At 37.6% G+C, this 25,000-nt stretch overlaps 1 protein-coding gene across 4 annotated transcripts in view; it reads left to right on the top strand.

The window, feature by feature from the left end:
* LOC143039420 (agrin-like) overlaps positions 1–25,000 on the top strand; it is a 375,875-nt gene that overhangs the window by 305,636 nt on the left and 45,239 nt on the right. For 3 of the 4 annotated variants that reach the window (XM_076209437.1, XM_076209440.1, XM_076209438.1), the window contains 5 exons: positions 3,220–3,555; positions 3,737–3,954; positions 4,910–5,098; positions 6,179–6,321; positions 6,671–6,903. In XM_076209437.1, the coding sequence (XP_076065552.1) occupies positions 3,220–3,555; positions 3,737–3,954; positions 4,910–5,098; positions 6,179–6,321; positions 6,671–6,903 (1,119 nt within the window). The remainder of the gene's footprint in view (positions 1–3,219; positions 3,556–3,736; positions 3,955–4,909; positions 5,099–6,178; positions 6,322–6,670; positions 6,904–25,000) is intronic. The other variant, XM_076209439.1, reaches the window with a different exon arrangement.

Here is a 25,000-nt window from a genome sequence, read left to right on the forward strand (position 1 = left end):
GAAGCAAATAATCAGAAGGAACATCAAGCCGACTTCCGCAGACACCAAAATTATTTTTAACATATATTACCAAAATAAGAAGACATCAAGCCTACTCATCAAGAACAACAACAAGCCCATCACCGATAAACTTCAGAGATCTCATGCTATATATAGGTATACGTGTAACCTTGGGGACTGCGCAACCCAACCTTCTTCCTATATTGGTATGACCACCATGAAGCTGTCGCGTAGACTGTCATACCATCTGACAGCAGGTGCTCCTAAGAATCACTCCAAAGATACTCACCACACCATCTTACGAAGGGAAACCCTGGTCAACAACACAGAAATTTTAGCCACACACCAAGACCCTAGAAGACTACCTATCCTGGAGGCTCTATACATAAAAGATCTTTCCCCAAATCTTAATATACAAGCCCATGACCTGCAAGCGTTACCCAGCGTTAGGAGGTCCGCCCATTACGGTGCTGGGGCGCAAACTGATGACGTCACGCACCGCTCAGCCAATGGGAGAACAGACCGTACCTAACCCGCAGCAATCCAGCCAATCACCATCCACCTTCCGGATATAAAAGTTGCTGATCTTCATGGAATCTTCATTACTTCAATTGCCACTGAAGAAGCACCAGGAGGTGCGAAAACGCGTTTTGGCTTTCGACTATGCCTATTTCTATATCATGGCATACGGCGAATTACTCGGACTCCTGCCTATGGAAGGCAAAGTCGCCTTACGAAAGAGAGAGAAGATTGACAAAAAGCTTTGTCACAACAAGCTTGCCATTTCATTCAATGAAATATGCTTGAGAGAGAATCTCCTGCCCATTTATACGAAGAATGTATATATATATATATATATATATATATATATATATATATATATATATATATATATATATATACATATATATATATACATGTATATACGTCAGAATGTCTCTCTCTCTCTCTCTCCCTATATATATATATATATATATATATATATATACATATATATACACACATTTGCATACATTATATATATATATACATATATATATATATATATATATATATGTGTGTGTGTGTGTGTGTGTGTGTGTGTGTGTGTGTGTGTGTGTGTTTGTGTGTGCGTGCATGTGTAAGTGTGTGTGGGTGTGTATACATATATATATGTAAATATATATGTATATATATGTGTGTATGTATGTGTGTGTGTATGTATATAAATTGCACAAGTATTAATTTTCATGAATACGAATTAATTAGTATAAACTTAAATTTAATGTCATTAAACTTGATATATAAATATATGTATTGATGTATACATTTACCTGTTTGTTGCTATGCTTTTAGTACCTCGCTCACACATCCATGTTTGTAAGTGTTTGATCACTCTAGCACCTCCACTCTGCACCCACACTGCACCTCCTTCCTCAGCCCGCGAATGCAGTTAAGCTGATTTAGTTTAGTTTGTTTAGTTACAGAGGCTTGGGATATGTCGAGCGTTAGATGTTGGTCTGCACGTGTGATAGTCGGAGCTTTCTGTGTCATATGGAAAGGTTGCCTATTAGGGATTATCTGTTTGTTTATTGATGATTATTTACAGACTTCGAGAGTATAGTCATAGCAGATCTATTCATTCGTTCATTAGTTTATTTATTTTGTTATTCCCCCCCCAAAAAAAATATATATAAATAAATGAAACTGGAAGTATGGTATTAGAAGAATTAGGTTTTATTTATTAATATATTTATATCTACATATTCTTTGTCTTATGGTTTTCGAGTCTTTCTTAAGATATCTCTAGGAATAAACTTCAGACTATTGTCTGTCTTGTATTAGCGTTTCTGTGTTTCTGGCTTACGACAATAAGGGGGAGGGGAACAGTCATTGGTTGTCAGCTCTCCTTGTGTGAAAAGTTGGAGGAAATATACTTGAGTTTGAGAAAGATCTTGGGCCCAGCCCGAAGACCGGGTGTCAGCCCCTCAGAGCTGCACTCACAGATATAAGTGACAGTAAGATGATTCTCTCTGATGTCCATCTTGGGAGATCTCCACTTGTAGAAAATTACTATTTGTTGGTAATGTTTTGTATACAGAGGTGAAACATAGATTGTTTTGTATTTTTGAATGTTCATTTCATACACATATACATACATATATATATATATATATATATATATATATATATATATACATATATATATATATATGAATATATATGTATATATATACATATATATATATATATATATATATATATATATATATATACATATATATATATATATGAATATATATGTTGGACCCAGTCCGGGGTTTAACTACGGGGGAGATATTCCTTGTGTTGTCCATCTCTCAGAAGTACACTAAGTAGGTACCCTTCGTCGGCCATAGGTTCTTATATGATGTAATGTCGCTTTGGTAATATTCCCTGGTTATTGGAAGGTAACGTCCAGTGGAGTAATTTTGCAGAGTCTTCGAATTCATGGGCAGGATGGTCTTAAAGATGTTGTAGCAGAACAAAGACTACCTCAGCCTTGACAAAATAGATTAGTCTAGGAAGGTTTTAGGATGTTTTTTAAAATATTTATCAAGGCAGTAATCTCAATAGACTTGAAAACAGGCAAGTCTATAAAGTTTTTGTCAGGGTAGACTCTTTAGGACTTGATAACCAGGCAGGACTCACTAAAGTCTTAAAAATGAAGCTGATTTTACTTTTAAATCTGAGTCAGGAAAGTCTTGTTGAAGACTTTAACGCAAGGCAGAGATCGTTAGGGCTTTTATATTATAGACATATATCGTATAGTTTGCTTGTAAACATATCACTTCTAGGCCATATAATTTACCTAAAAACATTTGCATTTACTTGTTTTGGCCTAGATATATAGATGTACGGTTTCCAATCTTTGAACTAAAGACGCTAATTGCTTTTTGTCGTAATGGAATTGCGACTGCGACTGTTTGATTGACCGTTAAGTGGTCGTTAACGGTCGCAGAATTGAAAATCCAAAAGTGGTGTAGGAATTCGAGTCGCTGTGACTGCTTAAGTATAAGACCTAATGTCACTAAAACCCAATAAGTATAACAACACCCTTACCTCTGTGAAAAAAAAGAAAAATCACAGCTCTTCCATTTCTTTCTCAGTTTTAATTTTTGCATGCCCAGGCACTCGATTTTATTTTATGTTTGAGTTTCTTCCTTTCTCCACCTGTTAACGCCACCTCACTCGAAAAAGGCAACCAATCCGATGGTGTGACGTTACCTCCGCTCCGACGCTACACGGCAGTGCTCTACACCGAGCCCCACCGTGACTCTGCGGCCAAATCTACAAGACATCTCCTCGTCCCAGAGTACGTTGTCGACAACGCCCTTGGGGAAACGATAACAAACAGTCTGTCGAACAGTATCCTTACTGTCGACCCGACCCCATACACCATAAGCGCCTTAGGAATGATTGGGTCTCTCTGTTATAAGGACAGGGACTGCTCTGTGGCCAATACACTGTGTATCAATGCCATATGTACGTGTAAAAGCAGATATGTCCCTGATGGAAACCGGCAGCGATGTATAGGTGAGTAAAATAATAAATTAGATGGATTAATTAAATAGATGAAAAAAAAATCCAGGTAAGGCAGAGCACTTCACGATATTGCACAGAATCCCTTTATCACAACATTGCACTTTCTTAGCACGAACTTTGAGACCCTCTTCGGATTTCGGTCTTTGTCATGTCTCTTGTGGATGTTCCGCAGACACGGACACAGGTGTTGGCCGAGGCGCCTGCTGGAGCAACCCCTGCGAGGAAGGGGGCACCTGCATCGAGCAGGTGGGAGGGTACACCTGTGAGTGTCCGCCGTACACTTCCGGACGCAACTGCCAGATCATACCTAAACACCTTTTCGAAACTCCGGCCTTCAGTGGGTCCTCGTTCATCGAACTGAAGAAGATGAAAGCGTACAACAAAGTGCAGGTAACCAAAGAGGAGGTTTTATACAATGATGTTGCTTAGTGAATTCATACAGTGTCGTTATGGCCGTCAATTTATGATTTAATTAGAACACAAAGTATATGTACTACATATAGACATATGAACTTGTTGAAATTTATATGTATGATATAGATATATAGACATTTAGATATGTAGACATTTAGATGTGCAGACATTTAGATACATAGACATTTAGATATACTGTATAGGAATCAAGATATATAGACATTTAGACATGAGAGTAGTCCATATCGACAGGTATAAGGTAGAATTTTACCTGAAACGTTATATTAGAAAACTAATCAAGATTTCTCTTCCTTCTACCCCTACCTTGTACATTTTGACATATAGAAACATATAGTTATATAGACATATAAAGATATATAGACATATGTAGGTATATAGGCGAATAGATATATAGACATATGTAGTAGTAGTAGTAGTAGTAGTAGTAGTAGTAGTAGTAGTAGTAGTAGTAGTAGTAGTAGTTGTATTTGTTGTTGTTGTCTCAAGTCTCACTGTCAGTGGCCCTTAGGTTTTCTTTGAGAAAAAATCGTTTCACCATGTTTCACCATCTTTTGCCAAGATTATAATTCAGAAAGTGTAAAAATAATAATAATAAGTAAATAAGTTGTTTGATAAAAGTCCACTAGTTCATAAAGGAGTACAATGTTGGTACATTTTCAGCCGGTATTACGTGTTTTTTTGTTTTAGTAAATAAGACTTCGTCATCAAAATATCGGTTTATCTTAATGTATTCCAAAATGGCCTCAAAATATTTACCCGAGAATTATTTCATTCACTATTTTAAATTTCATTGTATAGAATGTTTCATCTGGTGTTTCAGAGGAGATTTTGTAACCGAAATCATTCCAAATTGAACAAATCCACAACATTATCTGTCTCAATTCAACTCATTATTTGTTTGGTTCTCCAGATCGAAATGGAGTTCAGGACGTTCTCAGACAGCGGCCTGCTTCTCTACAGCCAACAAAGGGAAGATGGAGGAGGTGATTTCATCAGCCTTGCCCTTGTCGACGGCTTCGTCGAACTTCGATATAATCTCGGCTCCGGTCCCGCCCTCATTCGAAGTCACGAGAGAGTCCAGAGAAAACGGTTCCATAAGGCGAGTCGCGTTTTCTGTGATAAAATAAGTATTTCCTGTTTTCTTTGATGAAATTTTTGTTTCCACAAAAACACCTGTTTTTTATAGGTATTTCGTGTCTGATAAATTGTATCTCAGAGTTATAAATAGATTTTGATATCTAGAATCCTGTGACATAGATTATGGTAATTTTCTTTCTTTATATATATATATATTTTCATTTTAGTCATTCAAGTTTTATTAGAATGAAGTACATCTACTGTTTAGATATAACCACAGGGATCTAATTCATTGGTTTTGTTCTAAAGAGGACATGAAATGTTAGTTTGTCTTGAAAGGACCTTTTTTTAAATGAATCGGGACCCAAGCTGGAGGGCGTATTCCACATTATTACCATTCTTATATTACAACATGTATTCTTACTTTATATTTTACATCTATAAAGAAAAGGAGGAAGAAATAAAGAAATAGGCAATGAGATAAGAAAGAACAGGATGAATATATAAATAAATGGATAAGTTAATAAAGAAATAGATACAGAAATACATATGGATGGTCAATACCTTTCATAAATATTTGGATTCTGTGTGGCCTCCAGTAAGTTTGAATTAATGAAATTTTCCCCATGTATACTCTGTTCATTATATAATGGTTAAACTCAGGTGATTGCAGAGCTTTTTCCACACCTATTCCCCACCATATGGTAACCGTTAGCAAACGTATCGCAAGTAATATAACAAAGTTATGCGAATCAAATGTTCAAACAAGTTCGTAAAATAAACTGTGAATCGCACATTAAAAAAAAAAAAAAAATTGTTAAAGATAATTCGTATTTTACGACAGACTTCTGTGGACCTCTCCAGCCCTACACAAGTCACCCTTCAGAAGTGTATCTCTTCTACAAATGTGGGATTCAGAGTTTATAACGTGATTAACTTAACGACACGAACTCCCAACTCCTAGAGAGCTAGGACGGTCCCTCCTTCTGGATGGCTTTCTGAGTCTAGGAATTCTAATGTGGTAATCTACCCTTACTACGAACTCGCTTCGACAGGACACGATCCGCCTCCACTCTCTCTAACTCTGTATCTTTCCTTGCAGGTGGTGGCCAAGAGGTACCAGAAGGACGGGATTCTTCGTCTAGATGACTCTGAGGACGCGATCGGCAAGGCTCCAGGAACTCTCCGGTCCCTCGACCTCAAGGGTCCGGTTTACATTGGGTCCGTCCCCACCACCGAAAAGAGGTAAAACGATCCTTGGTTTACCAGACGTTCTCTCCCGATTTATCGGATATTTCTACGATTTTATTTCATCTGATTCATCGAAGAACCGGCAGTTGGCCTATTCATTTCATTAATTTCAGACAGTGGCATAGACACGATCCTACATCAATACAACACGGACAATAGTCTAAAATTTCTTACCTAGAGAGATTAGTGTGAGGTCCTGATGACCGTTGCCAGCCACTGTGAGGCTGTGAGTTTTCTAATTAACAAAACTCGAGCCAACAATTAATCAGTCAATTAATTCTTCTTCTTCTTCTTCTTCTCCTTCCTCCTCTTGTTGTTGTTACCACTTTCATTTTCGCTGCAGAGTCTGGGAGAACGTGGGCGTGACGGAGGGCCTCGTGGGTTGCATCCGCGAACTTCGGATCAACGGGAAGATCATCGACCTGAAGTGGCCTGGATCCCGCCAGCTAACGAGGGTCAATCACGTCACCGAGTGCGCCGAATCGCCTTGTGCCGAACTCCCTTGCCTCAATCACGGCTCCTGCAGACCCACTGACAACGGGGGATACAAGTGTCTCTGCCCTCATGGATACCTGGGTGAGTACAAGGTTCCCAGGTGCATGGTTGTCTAGAGAGGTTGATAGAGACTGGTAGAATCGTGCTTAGTGATTTGTTTTCTTGGTGTAATTCCTTCGAGTTGAGAACAGATGGTAGAATCACGCTTAGTTCCTTTGAGTATATGGCGAGGTGTGCGGTTGTCTTTAAAGATTAGTAGAGATTAGTAGTTATCCCTCATGGTACAGTTTCTTTAATACTGAGGAGGTACCACCACGGAGACGAGAGCGAAATTAGAATGAAAATTGGTACCTGGGACGAAAGGGTAAAGGGAAATGGAGGGAGGGAGGTGATGTCGACGTACTTCTTGGTCTCTTTGGTCAAAATCTTGCTGGGGACACTCAACCTTCACTTTTTTTCTTCTTCAATCCAGTGTTGATATGTATATATGGTTACAACGAAATCTAAGGACACGCAATTGTATATATCATGATATTTCTTGGCTAATATTTGAATTAATAAGTTTAATTCCAATTGAAAATGCATCATTAATCAATTTCTAGCCTCAGGGTCTATTTGCGGGAGTACTGTAATGTCTAGAATGCCAGTGATAGCTACTGGGTGCACTTCTTAGGAAAGAACCGATCTCGGGGTCGGTCCGGAGAATAGGCGCCGGCCCACGAGGTTGCAGGGGTTGAAGAAAGGAAAAAGCGTCACTTATAAAAATAAATATTACAGAGGACATATTTTGGTGAAAGTAGAAGGAATATGAGGGAGGAAATAAAAGAGACAGATACAGAATGACAATGACAGTGAGAGAGTGAGAGTGGGAGCATGGGAGAATGGTAAAGAAGACTAACCGATAGGGACTTAATTTATTGAATAAAACCCACCAGTCGATAAAAAAATAATTATTGTTATTCTACTCTTCTCCTCATGTTCCTTTTTATTCTCCTCCTCATCTTCTTCCTCTCTTTCCTTCAACTCTTCCCCCTTATCCCCATCCCTGTATTTTACAAGATCTCAAACTTCTTCCAAAAATATTTCCTCTTTCTCTTTCTCCTGTCTCCTCATCTCTCCTCTCTCTTCCTCTTTATCATTTTCTTCCTCCACCTCTTCTCCCCTTTTTTATATATTCTTTAATCCACACGCTCTGCTTATTCCACTGTTAATTCTTAACTTTTAAGCAAGTCCCTCGTAGTGGTACTTATTCCTATTTGTGTCTTCCACTTCCTATCCTTCCTTTTTTATTTGTCTCTTCTGATCAGTCTCTTCCATCCACTTCACCTTGAGTAACACCCATTTCAACTTCTCTGCATCTACTTTCTCACTGCACATTTGTTATTCCCTCGTTTGGAAACTTGTCCATTTTGTTCCGTCAACTATTTTTCAACCAATCCATTCTCTTCATGTGCCTATACCATTTAAACAAGATCGTGTTCATCTTGTGCACATCTACCGTCTACTTAGCACTTTTCTGATCCCTTTTTCCTTTCGAATGTTCTATACTTTTCAGACAAAAGTAATTCATGTGAAACAATTTCTCTCCGCCACTAATGCTTCTAGCCATAGTGACCACAACTTACTTCCATACCCCAGCGAAGTTTCAGTGTTACTAGCATCTAAGCTTTCTTCTATCTCAGCTGGATTTTTCATCCATTCAGACGATTTTAGTATTCCAGCTGTTTTTCTTGCGTCCACAATAATTTTCTCCACTTCTAAACTTTAATAAACAGCTACTAGATATGCTAAGTTTAACAAAGATATGTATGCTTTAACGCTAATAATCTCAAGTACAGTTTGCGTTGAAATCCGATTTATTTTTGTATGATTTAACATCTTGAAATGTGCCCAAATTACTAAGTACTAATTACCTCTAGAATTTAGGCTTGTATGCTTCAATATTTTTCATACCGGAATATATACTCTGCATGTAAAAGGTAAAACCTCTATTAAAAACAGTTCAAAATACTGAATGTTTACTGGATTGAGAATATTTGTAGTTGAGGTCTCTTAACTAACTGTTTGCTGTGCATGTAAGATCCTTTCATAGTGGTAGAGTTCTTAAACATGTTTACTGCATGTTTAGGTTAAAAAGAAAAATATCTCAATTTGGATGCCGATAACATAACACTTAATGTTTGTAGTAGAGTTGTTGGGGATCGTATGTGAATATGCCAATCAAAGAAAACTGTATGCTTAATGATATTTAAAAAATACATTACTTATTTCCTGCCCGTGCTTTTGTTTATAAACATATCGGTTTCTCGTTGATAGCATTAACTCAGTTCGCTTCCCCTTAAAATTTTGGTTCAGAGATAGACAATAAATTTAGAAATGCTTTTCTTGGAACTAGCTTATGAAGCTTTTTTTTATATAACATCCATAGGCTCACTCTGCACAATCCGGATGTGAGTTCCTCATGTGCACGAGGGTATCCATGGTTCGTCGCAGGATCTCGGGGAGTTTCTGGTTGCTTGCAGACACTCCCTCGAGACGTGGCGAAGACGCTGCTCTTCTTGAACGCTTTCGTCCTTCGAGGTGCGAGTCCATCTTTAGACTTTTATTTTTCCTTTTTTTCAGCTTGCTTGCTTTGACTTTTTTTCTTATTTGTTTTGTTTTTTTGTCTTTCCTGTCTGCTTGCTTTGACTGTTTTTGTCTTTCATGCTTCTTGGTAGCTCTTCCCCGTCTGCTTGCTCCTCTGTTGCGTGGAACTTCCTCGTGGACCTGTGATCTATCTGGGTTACAATCAAAGACAAGATTGGCCTTCCTGTGGACGTGTACATTATTATTTGTGGCTATAGTGGTTTCTTTGTATACATATACTGTATATGTGTACACATACATACCTACATACATAATTACAAACACACACACACACACACAAGTAGACGGATTCACAGAGAAGATTGGAGCTCCGAAGAAGAAGGGACATTTTCGTGGATCTCAACAACGAGGAAGTACCTTTTTGTATTCTTAGGGAAGGGGAAAGCTCGTGGTGTAGTGGGAAGATGATGAAAAAGGAGAAGGGGAGGAATTACTGAGGGAAATGGAAGGAAATAAGGAAGGAAGCGTATGGGCTCCACCTGACAAAAAATAAAAAATAAAAATAAATAAACAAAAGGTCCTCACCTGACGCAGGAGAAGTGAATAATTTCAGTAAGATCATTAAGTTTAGAAATATAAATAAGAACAACAAAGTGGAAAGTGAAGATAATAATTTCAATGCAATTAATGAAGGGAGGGATGCCAACCTCCTCCGATTAGCAAGGCTAGAGGAAAGATTAGAAAAAATGGCTCAACACTGGGAAAATAGGCCAAGTCAACTTACACAGATTGCACAGCGAGTTGATAAATTGGAACAACTAAAGAAGGAAAACCAAAACCTAACTAAAGTAGAAGAATTGAAAAAAAAAAACAGCTAAAGGAAGTAAAAGATGAGAATGAGGAATTAAAGAGGAATAATAGAGAGAATAAAGAGTTCATAGCAAAAGAAGCACATGGTAGGAAGAAAGTCCAAGAGAACAATAAGATTGTATTTAAAACATAGTGACACAGCAGATGAAAGAACAAACTGAAAATACAGTTATCAAAGTAATGAGGGAGAAGGATAATATAGTAAGAGACTTAGCAGATAAAAAGAAATGTATAATTATATTAGGGATGGAAGAGAAGTATAACTTAAATAGGACTACGATAATTAAGGAGGAAAAAAAAAAAGTAAACAATATATTAGAATTAGTTCAGGAAGATGAACCTGAAATAGGGAAACAAATTGAAGAAATGTCTAGACTCAGGAAATATAGTACAGATAAGACCAGACCACTTAAGATTAAATTCAGGTTACAAACGACAGCAGAGAATATCTTAGCAAAAAAAAAAAGAAAAAGAAAAAAAGGAAACTAACAGTGAACAATATAAAAAGGTATGGATAAAAGGAGAAATAAATAAAGAGGAAAGAGAAGAGGAAAAAACGAAAAGACAAGAAGCTAAAAAAAACAAAAAACAGAAAAGAAGTCAGAAAAAAAGGAATTCTATTGGAGAGTAGTAAATATGAAAGTGATGAAATAGATCATAACAGAGAAAAACAAAAGGGAAACAGAAAATACGATGGAAGTAGCAGAAAATTAAGAGTCTTACACAAATATAAATGAATTAATAACAGGCTTGAACGAACTGAATGATTATCTGAAGGAAAAAGAACCGGACATAATGGGAATTGTAGAGACAAAATTGAAAGGTCCACTACCACCCAACAGTGTAGGACATGGTGTATATAATTATTGGATTAGAAAAAGAGAGGTAAAACAAGGGGGTGGAGTTATGTTCCTTACTAAGAAGGATATAAATGTGAGGAATGTCACATATGGAAAGAATAGAGTACAGATGATTATGATAGAAGTGAAGGACAGGGATGGGAAGAGCAGGAAGATTGTAGTAAATGATGTGCCTCCTAAAACGGCTTCGTGGGAAGAGAGAGAACTCAAAAGTATGTTAGAAGACACAAGGATAACGCTAAATAAGATATTTGAAGATGGAAGACAAATAGTTGTAATGGGTGACTTTAATTGTAAAGTAATCTGCTGGGAAGAGATGACAGTGCAGGGTGGAGACGACCTATGGGGAAATGTACTACTTGATATGATTATAGAACATACAATGACGCAATGTATTCAAGAGAATACTAGGTATAGAAATGAGGAAGAACCATCGAGACTGGACCTAATAATCACGTCAGAATCTGAAATAGTGGACAAGATTGAATATAAAACACCAATAAGTAAAAGTGACCACATATTAGTTGAACTGGAACTAAATGAGGACAAATACACGAAAAACAAAATAATAACAATAGAGAAAGGGAAGATTGATACATGATTTTTTTTAAAATAAATTAAGATAATTCTTTCAAAAAGCTCACTGAGAAAGAATAGATAAGGAGGAAACAACAGTAGAAGAGAAATGGAACATTTTGACAAAAATTTATAAAGGAGTGTAAAAGTATGTCCCAAGACAAAAGCAAGAAAAGGAATATGTAAAATGCTGGTACAACAAAAGATGTAGGGAGTTAAAAGACAAAAGAGATAAAGGTTGGACAAAATGGAAAAAAGACGAAAGACCTTAAAAATGGAAAATATATACTAGTTATAGAAATAGATATGTACAAGTGTGCAGAGAAGAAAAGAGAAAATATGAAAAAGAAGTCATAGAAAAATGTAAATATCAACCAAAACTATTTTACAGATTTGTAAAAAACAAACTGAAAAACAAACAAGAATTAGAGAAACTACGACAAGGAGTTGAATACACAGAGGAAATAGAAATGGCAGAAATTATGAACAAGCATTTTAAATCAGTGTTTACAAGGGAGAACATGCAACCTAGAGATATCGAATGGGAGGAGAAAGTCCCCCCTATTAAAGAGATAGAAGTATGAAGGAATGAAGTACTGAAACACTTGAGTAATCTCGGTGTCAGAAAATCGCATGGAACAGATGAAATAGCAAACTGGATTTTGAGAGAATGCAGGAATGAACTAACAGACAAAATACATAGCTTAATAAACAGTTCATTGAAAGAAGGAAAAATTACGAAAATTTGAAGAAGGGCAAATATAGTACCAATATACAAAGGGGGAAACAAAGAAGACCCTACTAACTGTAGACAGGTCTCTCTAACAAGTACATACATACATATACCAAGGCTTTTTTCCCCCTTACCAGGGGGGTAGCCAAAAAGGACAAGGCACAAAAACATTCCCACCCATTTCATCCCCGAAAACACTCCACACCCCTCCACCCTCCCTCCCATCTTAGCACCTCCTAGATGACGGGTCATCCCTGCACCCTGTCCACTGCCCTGGGTCAGAAACAGTGTCGCAGGACACAGCACATCCACAGCAAGGCCGCTTCATTAAATCGGCGACCCCCCCTCTCCGTCCCCCCATATAAATGAGAGTACGGGGAGAAATCCCTTCGGGCTGCGTCAAAATTTTTGCTCACACACACTACCTCACCACCATTCCCCCGTCCAATCCACCTCATGCAACCAAACATTTTCCATATACAACCATTCTCCATTCACCCCTTCCTTCTGTCCTCTCCCTTCCTTCCTCAACCGACATTCCCCTCTTCCCCAAAGCCCCCTTCACCCCATCCATCCATCTCATCCTAGGACGTCCCCTCATGTTCACTCCCTCCACATCTGCCTTCCATACCTCTTTTACTAGTCTTTCTTCACTCATTCTTTCCATGTGTCCAAACCATCCTAATACTCTTTCATCCACCCTATCTCCCAGCTCCCTTTCCACCCCTGTTCTCCTCCTCACTTCCTCATTTCTCACTCTATCTAGCCTAGTAACCCCCATCATACTTCTCAGACACTTCATCTCAAACACATTCAAGTTCCTTCTCTCTTCCTGTCTTATGTTCCATGTTTATGCTCCATACAGGGCTGTTGGCACAATCACTCCTTCATACAGTTTCCTCTTAGCATCCATTCCCAGATTCCTATTCCTCATTACACTTTTTAAACCACCAAGGCATTTACTCGCTTCTCTCAATCTACATTCTACCTCCACCTTCACTCCACCCTTTCCTGCCACATTTGCACCCAAGTATCTAAAACTATCCACTTCCTCCAATTGCTCTCCCTTAATGCTCACTTCCAGATTACTGCCACTTTCACCCCTTGTACATCTCATCACCTTACTTTTACCCACATTTATCTTTAGCTTTCTTCTATCACACACTCTCCCAAACTCTGTCACCAGCTTCCTCAATCCCTCCTCCGATCCTGCTACAAGCGCAGTGTCGTCCGCAAACAACAGCTGGCTCACCTCCCACTTTTCTCCATTTTCCTTAACCATCTCCAATCCCTGACCCACTACCCTTGCATTCACCTCTCGCACCACCCCATCCATGTATAAGTTGAACAGCCAGGGTGACATAACGCATCCCTGACGAAGTCCCACCTTTACCTCAAACCACCCACTCTCTCCATTTCTAATCCTAACACAAGCTCTACTACTGTCATAAAAACTCTTGACAGCTCCCAGAAACTTTCCTCCTATCCCGTATATCCCCATAACCTCCCACAGTGCCTTTCTGTCTACCCTGTCATAAGCCTTTTCCAGATCCATAAAGGCCCAGAAAACATCCTTCCCCTTACCTATAGCTTTCTCACATATCTGTCTTACCACAAAAATCTGATCTACACAACCTCTACCTGTCCTAAACCCACACTGTTCCTCACCAATTACTCCCTCTGTTCCTCTCCTAATCCTCTCAATCAAGATCCAACCATAAGCCTTCCCAACTACACTTAACAAGCTAATCCCTCTGAAACTACTACATTCACACTTGTCCCCCTTTCCCTTGTAAAGTGGAACTATACACGCACTCCTCCAGTCCTCTGGCACTCTACCCTCTCTCCAGCAAACATTAAATAACCTCACCAACCAGTCCACCATCACTATACCTCCTTTTTTAAGACATTCTGCATGGCATCCATCCAGACCAGGTGCCTTACCTGCTTTCATCATCTTAACTGCTGCCTTCACTTCATCCTTCCTTATTTCTCCTCCATTTTCCTCACTCATCACTCTCATTTTCTTAGCATTTCCCACTGCAGCTATCTTTCCCTCCCTATCCTCCTTCACATTAAGCAACTCCCTAAAATATTCTACCCATCTTCCCCTTACTGCCTCCTCCTCCATTATCATCTCTCCATCTGCACCTTTTACCTTTTCTTCTCTACTTGATTCACCTCCTCTTCCTCTCTTAATTTCTTTCCAAAACATCTTTTTATTACTTTCAAAATTTTCTGTCATACTCTTACCCCATTTTACATCTGCTCTCCTCTTTGCCTCCTTTACCTTTTTCTTTACTTCTCTTTTCTTTTCCCTGCACGTCTCATATGACTCCCTCGTCCTACTTTGTAACCAATCTGTGAAAGCTCGCTTCTTCTCTTCTACAACCTTCTTCATTTCCTCATCCCACCATTCACTACCCTTCCAAGTACGATAGCAAAAATTTGTGAAAGAATGTTCAAAGTTAGATGGGTAAGCCATTGAAAAAAAACGTACTAAATCCAAGGTAATTTGGATTTAGACAAGGACGATCATGCGTCACAAACTTAATTTGTTTATATTCAAGACTAATAGATGTAATACAAGAAAGAGATGTATGGGCAGATTGTGCATTTCTAGACCTGAATAAAGCTTTTGATAAGGTGCCACATAAGAAGTTGCTTATGAAATTAGATACTGCAGGAGGAATAAAGGACAACCTGCTGAAGTGGATGGAAGTCTTCTTGCATGAACGAAAAAATTAGAGTGGTGATAAGAGACAAATACTCTAATTGCGATGAAGTGATAAGTGGTGTTCCACAAGGAACAGTTCTGTCCCCAAGAATGTTTGCTATATATACTAATTATATGGATAAAGGAATTGAAAGTTATATGAGCTTCTTTGCGGATGATGCAAAATTGTTGGAAAAAGTGAACACTGAAGAAGATTGTGAGTCACCAAGTAAAAAAAATATATATATAAAACAAAACTAAAATATATAACAAAACTTGAAAGAATACAAAGAGCAATTACAAATTTGGCACCAACACTCTCAGAACTATCATATGAAGAGAGACTAGTAAAATTTGATCTACAGACATTAGAGCAAAGAAGAGAGAGAGGAGACTTGATAACTATTTATAGAATCATGAAAGGCATAGATAGAGAGGATCTAATAAAATGGGATAGTAGAAATACAAGAGGACACGGAAAGAAAATCAAGAAAGACAGTTATAGAAGAGATCTGAAAAAGAACAGCTTTCCCCACAGAGTAATAGACATTTGGAACAAGTTAGATGAGAAAGTGGTGTGTGCAAAAACAATACACGAATTTAAAAACATTCTAGATAAAATGAGATATGAAGACGGGACACCACGAGCATAGCTCCCCTTCCCGTAAAATACAACTAGGTAAATACAACTAGGTAAATACACGTCGGTCGAAGTGACCACGAAGTTTGGAACTCCAAGAAAACTTCAAGTTTCATCAAACTCAACAACGAGGGAGTACTTTTGTTGCATTAATAGGGAAGGGAAAGCTCGTGGTATAGTGGGAAGGCAAAGAAAAAGGAGAAGAGGAGGGATTTCTGAGGAAAATGAAAGGAAATGAGGAAGGGGAAGATAGGGCCCAGAAAGTCAGACGCCATGTCGACAAGAGAGGGGAAGACAACAGTGGTGATGTCGAAGAGATTAGTAAAAACGTAAAAATTAGAAATATAGATAAGAGCAGAGCAATGGAAGGTAAAGATAATCATTTCCATGGATTTAATGAGGGAGGAAATGACAACCTCCCCCTACTAGTATATCTAGAGGAGAAACTAAAATAAATGAACGAAACATGGGAGGTTAGGTTTAACCAATTAACTCTAGTTACCCAAAGAGTTGATAAGCTGGAAGAACTTAAGGAGAACCAGAACCTAACTAAAGAAACAGAAGGATTAAAAAGACAGTTAAGAGAAGTAAAGGAAGAAAATGAGGAATTAAAGAATAATAATAAAGAGAATAAAGAGTCCATAGCAAAAGAGGTGGTTGAAAAAAAGTACATGAGAACAATAGAATTTAATTTAGAGGTATAATGGAACAGCAGATGAAAGAACAAACTAAGGACATATTTATTAAAGTGATGAGGGAGAAGGAGAATATAGTAAGAGACTTAGCGAAAAAAAAAGTTTAATTATATAAGGGATGGAAGTGAAGTATAATCCAAATAGGACTACAAGAATAAAGGAAGAAAAGGAAAAAGTAAATAAGATATTAGAAGTAGTTCAAGAAGATGAACCAGAAATAGGGAAACAAATAGAAGAAATGCATAGGATCGGGAAATACAATAGAGATAAGACCAGACCAATTAAGGTTAAATTCAGGTCACAAACGACAGCAGAGAATATCTTAGCAAAAACAGGGAAACTAGCAGACAGTGATGAATATAAACAGGTATGGATAAAAAGAGAGATGAATAAAGAGGAAAGGAGGAAAAAACAAAAAGACTAGAATCTAAGGGAAAACAAGAAAAGAATAGAGTCAGAAAAAGATAAATTCTATTGGAGAGTAGTGAATATGAAAGTGAGGAAATGGTTCATAGCAGAGAAAAACTGAAAGGAAACAGAAAACACAATGGAAGTAGCACAAAATTAAAAGTGTCTTACACAAATATAGATGGATTAATAACAGGCTTGAACGAACTGAATGATTACCTGGTGGAAAAAGAACCGGACATAATGGGAATTGTAGACAAAATTGAAAGGTGCATATGATTATTGGATTAGAAACAGGTAAAACAAGGTGATGGAGTTATGTTCATGACTAAGAAGGATATAAATGTGACGAATATCACATATGGAAAGAATAGAGTAGAGATGATTATGATGGAAGTGGAGGACAGGGATGGGAAGAACAGGTAGTTTGTAATAAATGATGTGCCTCCTAAAACGGCTTCGTGGGAAGAGAAAGAACACAAAAATATGTTAGAAGACACAAGGATAACACTAAATAATATAATGGAAGATGAAAGAAGAATAGTTATAATGGGTGACTTTAATTGTAAAGAAATCTGCTGGGAAGAGATGACAGTAAAGGGTGGAGACGACCTATGGGGAAATGTACTACTTGATATGATTATAGAACATACAATGACGCAATGGATTCAAGAGAACACTAGGTATAGAAATGAGGAAGAACCATCAAGACTAGACCTAATAATCACATCAGAACCCGAAATAGTGGACAAGATTAAATATAAAACACCAATAAGTAAAAGTGACCACATATTAGTTGAACTGGAAGTAAATGAGGAAAAATACATAAAAAAAAAGGAACAATATAGAAAGGAAGATTGATATATGATTTTTTTTTTATATAAATTAAGAGAATTCTTTCAAAAAGCTCACTGGGAAAGAATACACAAGGTGGAAACAAGAGGAGAAGAAAAAAAAATGGAATATTTTGACAAAAAATTATAAAGGAGTGTAAAAGTATGTCCCAAGACAAAAGCAAGAAAAAGATTATGTAAAGTGCTGATACAAAAAAAAAAAAAAAAAAAAGATGTAGGGAGTTAAAAGACAAAAGGGATAAAGCTTGGCCAAAATGGAAAAAAGAGAAAAGACCTGAAAATTGGAAAATATATATTAGTTATAGAAATGAATATGTACGAGTGTGCAGAGAAGAAAAGAGAAAATACGAACAAGATGTCATAGAAAAATGTAAAGATCAACCAAAACTATTTTACAGATTTGTAAACAATAAAATGAAAAAACAAAGAAGAATTAGAGAAACTACGATAAGGAGGAGTTGATTACACAGAGGAAATAGAAATGGCAGAAATTATGAACAAGCATTTTAAATCAGTGTTTACAAGGGAGAACATACAAACTAGAGATATCGAATGGGAGGAGAAAGTCCCCCCTATGAAAGAGATAGAAGTATTAAAGAATGAAATAATGAAACACTTGAGTAATCTCGATGTCAGAAAATCGCATGGACCAGATGAAATGGCAAACTGGATTTTGAGAGAATGCAGGAATGAACTAACAGACAAAGTACATAGTCTAATAAACAGTTCATTGAAAGAAGGAAAAGTTCCAGAAGATTCGAAAAGAGCAAATATAGTACCAATATATAAAGGGGAAACAAGGGAGACCGTAATAACTATAGACCGGTCTCTCTTACAAGTACGATATCTCAAATTTGTGAAAGAATGATCAAAATTAGATGGGTAAGGCATTTGGAAAAAACAACGTACTAAACCCAAAGTAATTTGGATTTAGACAAGGACGATCATGTGTCACAAACTTAGTGTGTTTCTATTCAAGACCAATAGATGTAATACAAGAAAGAGATGGATGGGCTGATTGCGCATTTCTAGACCCGAATTAAGCTTTTGATAAGGTGCCACATAAGAACTTGCTTAAGAAATTAGAAACTACATGAGGCATAACTGCTGAAGTGGAAGGAAGACTTCTTGCAAGAAAGAAAAATGAGAGTGGTGATAAGAGACAAACACTCTAATTGGGATGAAGTGATAAGTGGTGTTCCACAAGGAACAGTTCTGGCCCCAATAATGTTTGCTATATATATTAATGATATGGATAAAGAAATTGAAAGTTATATGAGCTTCTTTGCGGATGATGCAAAATTGTTGAAAAAAGTGAACACTGAAGAAGATTGTGAGTCGCTACAGAATTATCTCAATAAAGTATGGGAATGGAGTAGGAAGTGGGAGATGGAATTCAATATTAAGAAGTGTAGTATAATGGAATTTGAAAGAAGCAAAAAAGAATAGTGGGATCATATAAATTGGGAGAAGAAGAAATAAAAAAGTAGAAAATAAAAAGGACCTGGGTGTCATTATTATGAATAATATGTCCCCTGAGAAACATATAAACAAAATTCTTGGAGAAACTTATACTTTAACAAGAGCAATCAAAGTGGCATTTACATACCTGGATGAAGAAATGGTGAAGAAAATACTATTCACTTTGATAAGACCAAGATTGGAATATGCAGCGACGAAGTGGTCACTAAGTACAAAAAAATGCATAATAAAACTTGAAAGAATACAAAGAGCAACTACAAAATTGGCAACAACACTCTCAGAACTATCATATGACGAGAGGCTAGCAAAACTTGAGCTACAGACATTAGAGCAAGGAAGAGAGAGAGGAGACTTGATAACTATTTATAGAATCATGAAAGGCATAGAAACTATTGATAGAGAGGATCTAATAAAATGGAATAGTAGAAATATAAGAGGACACGGAAAGAAAATCAAGAAAGCCAGTTATAGAAGAGACCTGAAAAAGAACAGATTTCCCCACAGAGTAATAGACATTTGGAACAAGTTAGATGAGAAAGTGGTGTGTGCAAAAACAATACATGAATTTAAAAACAATCTAGATAAAGTGAGATATGAAGACGGGACATCACGAGCATAGCTCCCTTTCCCGTAAAATACAACTAGGTAAATACAACTAGGTAAATACAATCGTCAGAATGACGGCGAAGATTGGAACTCCAGAAAACACCCCCGCAATTTTCGTGAATCTTAACGACGAGGGAGCACCTGTGTTCTATTAGTAGAGAATGGAAAGCTCGTGGTGTGGTTGGCAGATAAAGAAAAGGAAGGTAGGGATTAATGAGGAAAATGAAAGAAAATGAGGAAGGGGAAGAACGGGCCCCGGACGTCAGAATCGTTGTAAACAAAAGATGTGCATAGGACACAGCTGAAGTCGAAGTTAGCAAAGGGATTAAAAGTAGGAATATAGATAAGAGCAGCTCAATATAAAGTGGAGATAATTATTTCTATGGATTTGATTAGGGAGGAGATGGCAACCTCCCCCGATTACCAAGTGTAGAGGAAAAAAAAATAAAAAAAATTAACGAATCATGGGAGGTTTAGCCAACTCGCACTAATTACACAAAGAGTTGATAAATTGTAAGAACTAAATAAGAACCAAAACCGTAATAAAGAAATAGATCAATTAAAAAGACAGTTAAAAGAAGTAAAGGATGAGATTGATAAATTAAAGAGTGATAATAAAGAGAATAAAGATACATAGCAAAAGAGATAAGTAGTTGGAAAAAAGTTCAGGAGGATAACAAAATTAAATTTAGAGATATAGTGAAAGAACAGATGAAGGAATACACTAGTGACACAGTTATTAAAGTGATGAGAGAGAAGGATAATATAGTAAGAGACTTAGCAGGTAAAAAGAAATGTATAATTATATCAGGGATGGAAGAAAGGCATAGTCAAAACAGGACTACACGAGTAAGAGATGAGAAAGAAAAAGTAAAAAAGATATGAAAATATTTAAAGAAATCAAATAAATGTATAGGATAGGGAAATACAGTATAGACAATACCAGACCAATTAAAGTTAAATTCAGGTCACAAACGACAGCAGAGAACGTAAAAAAAAAAAAAAAAAAAAAAAACAGAAAGTACATACATACATATACCAAAGGCTTTTCCCCCTTACACAGGGGTAGCCAAATAGAAAAATAAATAGAAACCACTCCCGTCCAATCCATTCCCTACATATTCCACTCCTCTCCATCCTCCTCCCTCCCTCTCATTTTGGCACCTTCTGGATGACGGGTCATCCCTACATCTTGTCCACTGCCCAGGGTCAGAAGCAGTGTCGCAAGACACAGCACATCCACAGCAAGGCCGCTTCATAAATTCGGCGACCCCCCCTCTCCTTCCCTTCATGCAGAAAAGGAGAAGACGGGGAGAAATCCCTTCGGGCTGCGTTAATTTTTTTTTCCCATACATACTTCCTCACCCCGCATACCCCACCCATTCCCCCTCATGCATCACAGCCTCATCTATACACAACCCTTCTCCATTCACCCCTATCTTCATACCTCTCCCGTCATTCCTCAACAGACATTCCTCTCTTTTGTAATGCCCCTTTCACCCCATCCATCCATCTCATCCTAGGACCCCCCCCCTCATATTCACTTCTTCTACCTCTGCCTTCCACACCTTTTTTACTAATCTTTCTTCACTCATTCTTTCCATGTGTCTAAACCATCCTAATACTCTTTCATCAACCCTATCTCCCATCTCCTTTTCCACCCCTATTCTCCTTCTCACCTCCTCATTTCTCACTCTATCTAGCCTAGTGACCCCTATCATACTTCTCAGACATTTCATCTCAAACACATTCAAACTCCTTCCCTCTTCCTCTCTCATGTTCCATGTTTCTGCCCCGTACAGTGTTGTTGGCACAGTCCCTCCTTTATATGACCTCTTAGCATCCATTCCCAGATGTCTATTTCTCATTACACTTTTTAATCCACCAAGGCTTCTCTCAATCTACATTCTACCTCCTCCCCCACTCCTCCCTTTCCTGCCACATTTGCACCCAAGTATCTAAAACTATCCACTTCCTCCAGTCTCTCACCCTTAATGCTCACTTCCAGCTTGCTGTCACTCTCTCCCCTTGTACATCTCATCACCTTACTTTTGCCCACATTTATCTTCAGCTTCCTTCTTTCACACACCTTCTCAAACTCTGTCACTAACTTCCTCGATCCCTCCTCTGATCCTGCTAAAAGCGCAGTGTCGTCAACAAACAACAACCGGCTTATTTTCCACTTTTCTCCATTTTCTTTAACCATCTCCAATCTCTGACCCACTACCCTTGCATTCACCTCTCGCACCATCCCATTCATGTATAGATTGAACAGCTAGGGTGACACAACACCTCCCTAACAAAGTCCCAACTTTACCTCAAACCATTCACTCTCTACATTTCTAATCCTAACACAAGCTCTACTACTCTCATAAAAACTCTTGACTGCTCTTAACAGTTTTCCTCCTGTCCCATGTATCTGCAGTACTTCCCACAGTGCCTTCCTGTCTACCCTGTCGTAAACCTTTTCCAGACCCATAAAAGCCCCCCCCCAAAAAAAAAACATCCTTACCTTTTCCTATAGCTTTCTCACATATCTGTCTTTACACAAAAATATGATCTATTCAACCCCTACCTGTCCTAAAACCACACTGTTCCTCACCAATTACTCCCTCTGTTCCTCTCCTAATCCTCTCAATCAAGACCCTCTCATAAGCCTTCCCAACTACACTCAACAAGCTCATCCCTCTGTAACTACTACACTCACACTTGTTCCCCCCTTTCCCTTGTAACGCGGAACTATACAGGCACTCCTCCAGTCCTCCGGCACTCTACCCTCCCTTAAACAAATAATAATAACCTCACCAGCCAGTCCACCATAACTGTACCTCTTTTCTTCAGACATTCTGGGTGGCATCCGTCCAACCCAGGTGCCTTACCTGCTTTCATCATCTCAACAGCTGCTTTCACTTCATCTTTCCCCATTTCTCTTTCATTTTCCTCACTCGTCACTCTCATTTTCTTAGAGCTTCCCACTGCAACTGCCTTTCCCCCCCTATCTTCCTTCATATTTAGCAACTCCCTAAAATAATCTGCCCACATTCCTCTCACTGCCCTCTCTTCCAGTATCATCTCTCCATCTGCACCTTTTAATTTTCTTCTCTACTACTACTACTACTACTAGCAGAAAGTGATCAGTATGAACAAGTGTGGATAAAAAGAGATGAATAAAGAGGAAAGAGAGGAAGGAAAAAAAACTGAAGCTAAGAAAAAAAAAAACGAGAACAGAACAGAGTCAGACAAAGAAATTGAATTGGAGAGTAGTGGATATTAAAGTAAGGAAATGGTTCATAGGAGAGAAAAACAGAAGGAAAACAGAAAACAGGATGGAGGTAATAGAAAATTAAAAGTGTCCTTCACAAATATAGATGGATTAATAACAGGCTTGAATGAACTGAAAGATTACCTGAAGGAAAAAGGTCATGACATAATGGGAATTGTGGAGACAAAATCGAAAGGCCCCTTACCACCCAACACTGTACAATATAGTGTATATAATCATTGGATTAGAAACAGGGAAGTAAGACGAGGTGGTGGAGTTATGTTCCTGACTAAGAAGGATATAAATGTGAGGAATGTCACATATGGAAAGAATAGAGTGGAGATGATTATGATGGAAATAGAGGACAGGGACAAGAAGAGCAGGAAGTTTCTGGTAAATTATGTGCCTCCTAAAATGGCTTCGTGGGAAGAGAGAGAACACAAGAATATGTTAGAAGACACAAGGATAACACTAAATAAGATAATGGAAGATGAAAGAAGAATAGTTATAATGGCTGACTTTAATTGTAAAGAAATCTGCTGGGAAGAGATGACAGTGCAGGATGGAGACGACTTATTGGGAAATGTACTACTTGATATTATTATAGAACATACAATGACACAATTGACACAAGAGAGTACTAGGTATAGAAATGAGAAAGAACCATCAAGACTGGACCTAATAATCACATCAGAACCTGAAATAGTGGACAAGTTTGAATATAAGACACCAATAAGTAAAAGTGACTACATATTGGCTGAACTGGAACTAAATGAAGAAAAATACATGGGAAAAAAATATAGAAATGGGAAGAATGATCTGGAGACAACAGTAGAAGAGAAATGGAGAATTTTGACAAAAAATTATAAAGAAGGAGTGGAAAAGTGTTCCAAGATAAATATAAGAAAAAGGATATGTAGAATGTTGGTACTACAAAAAATGTAGCGAGTTAAAAGACAAAATGGATAAAGCTTGGATAAAATGGAAGAAAGACAAAAGACCCGAAAATGGAAAATATATACTGGTTATAGAAGTGAATATATACAAGTGTGCAGAGAAGAAAAGAGAAAATAAGAAAAGGATGTCATAGAAAAGATGTAAAGATCAACCAAAACTATTTTATAGATTTGTAAACAACAAAGTGAAAAACAAACGAATTAGTGAAACTACGACAAGGAGGAATAGAATACACAGAGGAAATAGAAATGGCAGAAATTATGAACAATAATTTTAAATCAGTGTTTACGAGGAAGAACATACAACTTAGAGATGTCGAGTGTGAGGGAAACGTCCCCCCTATGAAAGAGATAGAAGTAACAAGGAAAGAAATAATGAATCACTTGAGTAATCTCGATGTTAGAAAATCGCATGGTCCAGATGAAATGGCAAACTGAATTTTGAGAGAATGCAGGAACGAACTAACAGACAAAATACATAGTCTAATAAGCAGTTCATTGAAAGAAGGAAAAGTTCCAGAAGATTGTAAAAGAGCAAATATAGTATCAGTAAGTAAAGGGGGAAACAAGGAAGACCCTACTAATTATAGACCGGTCTCTCTTACAAGTACGGTAGCTAAAATTTGTGAAAGAATGATAAAAATTAGATGGGTAAGGCATTTGAAAAACAACAACAACAACAACAATATACTAAATCCAAGGCAGTTTGGATTTAGACAAGGAAGATCATGTGTCACAAACTCGATGTGTTTTTATTCAAGATTATCAAATATAATGCAAGAAAGAGATGGATGGGCTGATTGTGCCTATATAGACCTGAAAAAAGCTTTTAATAAGGTGCTAAACAAATTAGAAACTGCAGGAGGAATACAGGGCAAACTAAAGTGGATGTAAGACTTCTTGCATGAAAGGAAAATGAGAGTGGTGATAAGAG

This window comes from Oratosquilla oratoria, chromosome 26, assembly GCF_046742065.1.
Source record: "Oratosquilla oratoria isolate Oo_2021 chromosome 26, ASM4674206v1, whole genome shotgun sequence".
NCBI lineage: Eukaryota > Metazoa > Arthropoda > Malacostraca > Stomatopoda > Squillidae > Oratosquilla > Oratosquilla oratoria.